This window comes from Lactuca serriola, chromosome 1, assembly GCF_051521515.1.
Source record: "Lactuca serriola cultivar US96UC23 chromosome 1, Lser_US96UC23_V15, whole genome shotgun sequence".
Lineage (NCBI taxonomy): Eukaryota > Viridiplantae > Streptophyta > Magnoliopsida > Asterales > Asteraceae > Lactuca > Lactuca serriola.
Window position 1 is genome coordinate 53,276,080 of NC_136408.1, and position 9,419 is coordinate 53,285,498.

The 9,419-nt window shown below is 33.7% G+C and overlaps 1 protein-coding gene across 3 annotated transcripts; it reads left to right on the top strand.

Annotated features, from left to right (window-relative positions):
- The first annotated feature begins 622 nt into the window (after window positions 1–622).
- On the top strand, window positions 623–8,037 carry LOC145088640 (uncharacterized). Of its 3 annotated transcripts, none has more exons than XM_079027021.1 (10): window positions 623–1,661; window positions 1,823–1,873; window positions 2,197–3,207; window positions 3,835–4,719; window positions 5,081–5,230; window positions 5,629–5,735; window positions 6,403–6,763; window positions 6,899–6,946; window positions 7,044–7,159; window positions 7,473–8,037. In XM_079027021.1, the coding sequence occupies exons 1-10, from the start codon at window positions 732–734 to the stop codon at window positions 7,876–7,878; spliced, it is 4,065 nt and encodes a 1,354-aa protein (XP_078883147.1). In that variant the 5' UTR covers window positions 623–731; the 3' UTR covers window positions 7,879–8,037. The 3 variants fall into 3 exon arrangements, with proteins under 3 accessions (XP_078883147.1, XP_078883153.1, XP_078883161.1); XM_079027027.1 differs by having other exon boundaries at window positions 5,081–5,227; XM_079027035.1 differs by lacking the exon at window positions 5,081–5,230.
- Window positions 8,038–9,419: the final 1,382 nt, after the last annotated feature.

Here is a 9,419-nt window from a genome sequence, read left to right on the forward strand (position 1 = left end):
AAAAGATAAGGAGGAGGTAATTTCCACGAGAATGCAATCTCCTCCCATGATGGGGAAGAGAATGAGTGGTAGGGGTGGATAGCATGATGGGGGAAAGGCTTGGTGGTGAGAGAAGGGGAGTCGTACTTAAACCCATTGATGGTAGCAAACTCAGGAATCAAACATGCAACTTTTAAAAACTACAAGGGCGAGCCATGTCAATAATTTAAAAGTTGGACTAAAACTTAACCATAGGGACCAAAACTGTAATATACTCTATTTGTACTTTTTTTTTTTTTTTTTTTTTATGTAGCAATCTTCATCTCGGGACTCGAAGGACAGTTGGCATTGACCAAATTTGCAATTTAGTCTAAAATAATTGGAATTAAAATTTTAAAATTGCTTTATATATAGATAGGAACCTTCATTTTTATTTTGCTGTTGTCTCTACACCTACGGTCGTTGTCGGCGCTGAGCAGCTGATCATATTAAAAGTTTTGACAACACATTATGTAGATCTGGATCTACTCTTACAATCCATTAAAAAAGAATATATATATATATATATATATATATATATATATATATATATATATATATATATATATATATATATATATATATGATGGCATTGCCTAAATATTACAATCCATTAAAAAATTATGATTATGTTTGGTGAGTATCCTCTTGCTTCACAATTCACATAATTCCTTTTCTTCATCCTCTTTTTTACCTTCATACATAGAAACATCATGTATTATCCACTGGAAGGGATTAACCACTTAGAAATCCCAGTTGAAGATATCCAATCAGCAACCAATGACATGGCTGATGAATATGTGATTAGTTCAAACAAGGAATTTACAACTTACAAAGCACAGCTTTTTTGGTCTGGACAGCTGATCGATATTGTTGCACAATCATATGATCGACTTGATGCTGATGGAGTATCCATGTTCGAGAACACAGCTTTGATCCTTTCTGGTCTGAAGCATAAAAATATTGTCACTTTTCTTGGGTATAGCGGGGATCCATATTGGATTTTCATCTTAAGCAAGTATGAACCCAATAGAAGTCTCGATGAGCATCTAAGGGAGGCATCAACACTCCCATGGATGGAAAGATTGCAAATATGTGCTGGTATTGCTCATGGATTAAGTTACCTCCATTATGAGGAGGGACGTGATTACAGTGTCATACATTGCAACATCAAAAGCTCTTCAATTCTGTTAGATGAAAACTGGGAGCCCAAAATATGTAATTTTGGGCATTCGATAAGAACTCCGGTTGCTCATAGGCATCGTCTTCACCATGCTAAACATTCTGGTACGGAAGGATACATGGACGCTATATATGAAGAGACAAGAGGTGTGACTGAAAAGTCGGATGTGTTCTCATTGGGAGTGGTCCTATTTGAAGTTCTGTTTTGGAAGGAAGCATGGAGTGATGACGAAGATGGGGAGTCTTTAGTTGAATCGGCCAGATCACACTATGAAGAAGAAACTTTGGAGGATTTGATTGATGCGGATGTATGGGAAGAAATGGACGAGAAATCAATTAAAATCTTCTCAGAAACAGCATATTCGTGTCTCAAGGAGCAGCGAGCACATCGACCAAGTATGGATCAAATTGTCAGACAACTAGACAAAGCATTGCAACTCCAAATGAAATTCGAAAACCTTGTAAGATCTGTGCTCCTGGAGTTGTTATTGTTTTCTTTGGTTTCATTTCCATTTTTTTAACAGCAAGACTTTTATTAAAAGAAAGAGGAAGATATTTCATTTCCATCTCACAATATTGTTTGTGTTTATATCAAATTGTTTAATTTCTATCCATGTTAAAGGAAGATTCAGGAGGCGAGAGTAGTGAAGTTACATCTTTTGACCCGCTGAAGGTAATTATTTTCTTTTAGAGTCTAAGTAATATAAATAATCATTTTTAACCTACTTAAGTATTCAGTGATCAAGTACGCTATCGATTGAATATTTTTTTGATCCATCTTGTACTAATTGTAATTAATTTCTCGTTAATAGTTTTGAAAAATAATGATCATAAAAATGTTAGAAACAATGAAGATGGCCATTCACATTTAAATGATTACACTTTTTTTTAATCAACATCTGTTTATAATATAGATTTACTTCAACAAATCTAATTGATTATCCTCTACAATCTCAATAATTTTTTTTCCCTTGACACACATAATTATATATGTAGGGGAAAGATTTCGAACACTTGAAGATTGGACTGAGTGATATAGAGTTTGCCACTGAGAATTTTGCTGAACGTTACTGCATTGGGTCAGGCGGATATGGCAAGGTGTATAAAGCAGTACTTCATCTTGATCAGGGGACAAATTCTTCCACAATAGAAGAGAATAATAAGGATGAATTAATGCCCAAGACAGGTAAAACTGTGGCTATAAAGCGCATCTTTAGTAGAGGAGACAAACAAGGGGAAGATGGGTTTGTTGCAGAAATTGAAGCACTCACTAGTTGTAAGCATCCCAACATAATTTCTCTTCTTGGATTTTGTGTTGAAGGCCCTGAAAGGATCCTTGTATACGAGCATGCTTCTAATGGAAGCCTGGATGATTATTTGGAAAGCATCGGCAACAGGGCTAACCTTAGCTGGACGCAACGTATAAGAACATGTCTTGGTATTGCACGTGGATTGCACTGCCTTCACAGTGGTAATGACAACAAACAAAACATAATACATCGCGATATCAAGAGTGCCAACATTCTATTAGACGAGAGATGGGAAGCAAAGATTGCGGATTTGGGGCTCTCAAAACTGTACTCTTTGAATGAAAACTCCAGCACTATCAATACCATTCATATTGCTGGAACAGAGGTGTACTTGGATCCAGAGTATTGGAGTACTGGTAAGTTGAAAAAAGCAACAGATGTGTACTCTCTTGGAGTAGTTATGTGTGAGATCATGTGTGGAAGGGTGGCCTATGATAAAATTTATATGGCCGAGGATGAGAAAGGACTGGGACCCATCGCAAGACGACACTATGATAAAGGAACACTTAAGGAATTGATAGATCCTGTCCTGAAGCAAGAGAGTGATGAAATCCTTTTTACTCAAAATGAAGGTCTCAGTGAAGAGTCTTTGGCCACATTTTTCGAAATCGTTTATGGATGTTTGGCAGAATCTCAAGCCAAACGTCCAAAAATGGAAGTCGTCATTAAGGGGCTTGAGCAAGCACTGTTTCTTCAAGTAAGTTGGATGCATGTTTTAAACTATAACCTTTTTTTCTCTTTATTCGTTACCAACAACAATTTTACATCAATTATGATAAGGGAAAATGATTTACAAGCCCAACGAAGTTTCCAAATTGTTCAAAAAACCCCAATCATGTTTTGTCTGTCCAAAAAAACCCAACAAACTTAACATTTTGTCTAAAAAGCTCAACTGAATTATACTTTCCTAAAAGTCAAATAAAAGAAATAGATGATGTGGCTTATTACCGTATCGGGAAAATGACTTGTTAGACCAACAAAGTTTTCAAAACATTTAAAAAACTCCATTCATGTTTTGACTGTTCAAAAAAAACCCCAATGAACTTAAACAAAACAAAATTGGGATTTTTTGAACGGTTTGGAATTTTGTTGGACTTTTTAGACAAAAAGTTAAGTTCGTTGGGTTTTTTTGAACAGACAAAAAATGATTGAGATTTTTTGAATGGTTTGAAAACTTTGTTGGGCTTTTAAGTCATTTTCCCATATGATAATTACATAAAAAAAAGTACAAAAAACGAGACAAATAGAAAAGAAATGTTAAATAAGAATTTTAATTTAATCTTCAATTAGCAACTGGCCGGCTGATGAGTGTCATGAATCACAGGAAAACTTCAAGAACAACCTCAAATTTTCACTTGAACACATAAAGTTGGCAACACAAAGCTTCAGTGAGAAGAATATTATTGGTGAAGAAAAATATTGGCATCTATACAGAGGAGAAGTCCCACAAGCTAATGGAAGTAACATCATTATTGCAAAGCGATTTAAGGGTGATACTGGTTTTCTAAAAGAAGAATTTTCCACTGAGTTTATAAATCTTCACGAGTATACACACAAAAATATCATTGGTCTTGTAGGCTATTGTAATGAAATGGATGAAAGAATCATTATTTATGAGAATGCATCTAAAGGAAGACTCAATGGGTATTTGAAGGACGTTAATCTTACATGGATGAAACGTCTTAAGATAAGTATCGATGTTGCGAGTGGGTTGGATTTTCTTCATGGAGGTAATGTAACAAAAGATGTGGTGGTGCATAGGAGCATCAGAAGCTCTAGTATTCTACTAGATGGTGAATGGAAGGCAAGAATTGGTGATTTTGGGCTTTCCTATGTAAGTTCAAGAGATGACCCAATTTCATTTGACCTCAGGAATACTTCCTGCACAACTCCTGACCCAGAGTATGAAAAGAGCACAGACACCTTAACCAAAGAATCTGATATATATTCATTTGGGGTAGTTTTATTTGAGATCTTGTGTGGGAGTGGGACGTTGTCATTTGTAAAAGAGGTTGATGAGCTAGGGAACTTCGTTAATCACCACTTTCCAGAAGGAAAACTTGTGTTTGAGGGTATAAAGGAACAAATTGTGCCTCAATCATTGACAATATTTCAAGAAATTGTCGTTCAATGCTTACAGTACAAGAGAGAAGATCGACCAATGGCAGCCCAAGTGTTGATGCAACTCAAGAAAGCATTGGAATTCCAAGTAAGTTCTTATCTTTGCAATGCATATGTAACAAAAGTATAGTATGTATTCATCAAGGATATCAAATGATATTTATAATATATAAAAGCAAACAAATTGTGGAATCTTAAGAATATTAAACATTTGGTTTCATGGAATATATATGTTCCATGAAACCAAATGTTTAATATTCTTAAAAACATTTCTCGAAAAATGAAATATGAAATCATTTTAACTGTAAGCTATGTAGTCGCTTTGGGTTTTCTAATTATAGTTTTTAGAGTAAAATGTATGTTGTTTACATGTCATGATGAAAATGAATATACTAATTAATCAATATTGCTTTTTAAATGTTACTTCATATATATATATATATATATAGGAAGATTATGAAATGTGGGAGCCCAAACTGCCTAAAGACTACAAAGAAATAATCCTAATGTCAAAAAACTCCAACGTCTACTCTATGTCAAAGAAAGAAGATATCTACAATATGCTCTTGAAAGGAATCCTCATTCAAGAGGGCAACGTGGTAGTTGCCTTATTCTCCCATCTCATTCATTTCATGTATTTTGTGTTTCATGTTTGTTTTGTTTTTTACAAAGTGTTACCTGAGTTGATATACGCAGACGGATCCAATCTAGTTCTAGCTAGGGTTTACATTTGTACTTTGCCTATATATAACGGCCGATAGCTAGGGTTTCAATTATACTATACTATCATTTTCAAGCTTGTGAATAAAAATACTGCCTCCTGCCCATGGACTTAGGTCATATCATGTAAAAAATTGTGTCTTTGTGTGTGTGATTATTCTTATTTAGTCCTCACACAAAGTTTTAAATTGAAAGACCGTTTTGGTTTATAGTACATGTATTTGCATGCACATATGAGAAATTGGTTTGATTACTTATTTGTTTGTATAACATACAGTGGTTTTCAATTGGAAGTAATGGAAAAAGAGATGAATTGATATCAGCAAGAAAGTTTTCATACAAAAACCGATTGTCACATAAGTGGCGATCTGCAACAAAATCAAGGTTACCCTCTCTGTCTCCCTTCTTGTGCCTATTTTTATGTGTACGTACATTGATGTTAAATGTAATTATAGTTCTTTTATATAATTGTCAATTGATATACTCAGATATCTTTTAATTTTAAATGTCATGTGTTCCCAAGCAAAATAAACTAATAATATCGGTTCATAACCTATTGTGAAGCTAAATTTTGAACTCGCATAATGCATGATAGTTTACATTTTTAGTTTGATGTTGCTCGATATTCACAATATTATAAGCTACAAAAAACAGAACATACTACAATATTTACACTCTAAAATTATGAAAGACAAACTGAAGTTTTCGGTAAAGTATAAGAACTGAGTATGTCGATATATTTCTACAATGCATATGTACAACTTTTACAAATCATCATATACAAATCGCTACGTATAGTACCAAGATGCTTTTGACACAATGTTACCAATCAAAATATTTCCTCACATTTAGGTTTTTATTTTAAATTTCTTTAGACGCATAGATGTAGAATCAAGAGGACACTCTTTTCAAAACCTTTTATTATTTAAGAAAAAGCTTTTAAATAGTGTTTATCATTGGAGAGGGCACTTCAATCACTTAGTATGTCAGGGAATAGAACAATAGAAGCTATACTAACTTGGAGTACTCTAATATCTTTAAACATATGCAGGTTTCATAAAGTGGCAGAGATGTTAGATATCTCCAATCTAAAGATCCAAATAAAGATAAAGCCTCTTTTTTTGTCGAAAGATGTCAATTATGGTGTTAATCTCATCTTTAGATTTTGTGGTCCAATAAAATCAAAAGCTAAACGGGTGTATGTGAACCTCAAGTACAAAAATAGGGGCCAAACCTTACATGCATATTTCGCAACATGGAGAGAAGATGATTGGATGATGATTGAATTGTGTCGATTCTTAAATGACAAGGAAGATATTGATTTTGAGTTTCTACTAGAGAGCTTTTCAAGATGCTACTGTGAAAGCGGTGTCATCTATATTGAAGGCATTGAGTTTAGAGCCATTGATTATGCAAGTTTGAAGATACTCTTTAGTTCCCATTCCATTTTTTTTTTATTTATACATTGAAACAGAGAAGGTTGTATTGACCACATTTCGTGTTCTAGGTTACACTTTCTAACACTATGTCTTATAATTTTTATACAGGTGAAACATGAAGAAATCAAAGTTGAAAATTATGACGAGGGTGAAAAGGTCATTTGCAGTTCTATTGTCTTCTATGTGTAGTAGAATTAAAAAAATATTTCCTGAGATTTTGCTAATAAATTATATTGACTTCTCTATATGATAGTCATTTAGTGAAAATGATGTGAGCAAAAAGAAGCATTATATGCTTTCAGCAAAGGAGGCTCTTTATGAATCTTCTAATGTGAAGCTTTTTGATTCAATACCCTCAACCCAGTCAAGGTTTGCTTTTTCTTTTTAATGTAATTTGCATTATGTCTTCCTGTTTTAGACATTAAATATTGATTTGTGTATATTCTAGCCATCACAGCCATGAATGAGCTTTACTGTAAATCTTTTAACCTCATTTTTTTCTTACTTAAACAAATAGTTGGAAATTGTTCATTTTTGAACTAGATTTCCATAACCTGAAATCATATTCTTGTATATTGCTTGATAAACTACCAAGTCCTTATATCGATGTACTTTTTTAACTCCTAAAAATATTATTTTTGTCTCCAAGAAGTACCTAATCCTACACATATCAAATATCCAGATTCCAAGAGGTGATTGAGCTTGCACGACAACAAGTATTCCATATCAAGTGCAAGATTGAAAGTCAAAGGTTGTCATCAGATACAGAATACGCATGTTACATTGTGTTCAAGCTTTCAGAAAACTGTCATGGGTTGCATTGTCCTGTAATAGTACGAGATTTACTCCAACACAAAAACAAAGAGAAAGGAATTCTTTATTTTAGATCCCCAACCCCATGTAATGTCAATGACACTAATCAGGTTCCAAAAGAGAGGGAAGATGGATGGATGGAGGTGAATGTGTGGCAATTTAACTCAAGTAATCAGCTTCGAGATGATTGTGTTTCTATCAATTTGAAGCTCATAAGTTATGAAGGAACTATGTCCGGCCTCGTTATAAGCAGCCTCGAGTTTCGACCGATATAAGAAGATATATGAGATAATGATGTCATTTTTACTGTTTCAAGTGCTACAAGTCTACTTGTACATTTTCCACCAAACAATTGTTCATCGTTGTTATAGACAATCTCAATTACATTGTATGCACTAAATGGCCCTAGTTGAGTATAATGTGTTCTTTTATAATTTGTATATTATATACTCTATATACACCTAATAACACTATAACAGCAGGGTCAAAGTAAAGTAGAGGATACTTTAGGCAATTACTCCATTACAATAGCAACAAATAACAATAGAATCAAAGTACACAAAAAAACAACGAATGTGACGTTACATTTAAAAAGATATTTCATTCGGGCATTTTATCAAACACTTAATATGCATGTAAAGTTACAGCTTTGTTCAAGTAAATTAAGAAATTAACTTAAATGGAGTGTCGGAAACCTATAGACAATGAATGTGTGGAAAGAAAGCAATACATACCTTTCTGCTGGTATCCTGTTCAGATTTTATGGACATCTTAGCGACTCTGCTTCTACTGTTATCTGTCAACATATACTATTGAATGTGATTATCAATCTGTTTTAGATTGATCACTTGGTTGCAATTTGGATGGTTTTTAAAACAAAGTTTGTGTAATCAATAAAGGATACAATGGGTAATCTTGATTCTTTGGGGGAAAAAGGAATGAAAAAAAAAGAACGACGATATTGTGAGCAATAAAAAAACACACGTTCTCAAAGAATGACATTCATAATATCTCATCCATATTCTGATTTAATAAAACAAAAACAGACTAACACTTTCTCATCGAAGTGTCCTACGCTGTTTGGATAGGAAAAAAAAGGTGCTTATTGCTTATTCCCACAATAAGCTAATTTAAGTGTTTGGATAAAATCCAGCTTAAATAAGCTAATTTTAATAAGCATTCATCCCATGCTTATTACTTATTGCTTATTCCCGCCACAAATAAGCTATAAACAATAAGCTAAAAATCTAATCCAAACACCCCTTAATCCATTTTGTTCCTTCCAGCGTACCAAACAACACCCTAACAATTGAAAATCGACAGAAAGTGGCATTTATGGAACTCCAGAGGTGGTTACGTAAACTAATGAAAGTCATTAAAGTAAATTAGACGATCCGAAGTTCCTCTCTGGTTTGGGCACCTGCCGTAGTGCCACACCGCCCAAGAGGCAGGCAGGTTCAGTAGTGGGCTAGGCCTGCTTCCATCCATCTATTGGCAGCCCATGTGAAATTGTGAACGGGGTCATAAACCCTTTTCTGTTTTGGTTGCTGAACGGGTCAGTGTACTTATCCTAGTTTAGATCTAAACTAGAGTATGACGTGGGCTTTAACACATACAAAATACATATCAATTAATAGGTGTTTTGGATGAAATTTAAAAAAGAAAATTGTATGTTAGATTATTTTTAAAATTTTAAAATAAACTTATTAAATAAAAATATTTAATATTTATATTAGAGCAATTTGGTTTTTTAATATAGTAACTTTTAACATAAATGATCCACGTGATCTTTGTTTTATTACAACATGATGCGACT

Excerpts from the sequence above, each read along its gene's own strand:
- LOC145088640 (XM_079027021.1), top strand. The coding sequence starts at position 732 with ATGTATTATCCACTGGAAGGGATTAACCACTTAGAAATCCCAGTTGAA. Across the intron at positions 1,874-2,196 it reads CATCTTTTGACCCGCTGAAG|GGGAAAGATTTCGAACACTT; the intron begins GTAATTATTTTC and ends TTATATATGTAG. Across the intron at positions 4,720-5,080 it reads AGAAAGCATTGGAATTCCAA|GAAGATTATGAAATGTGGGA; the intron begins GTAAGTTCTTAT and ends ATATATATATAG.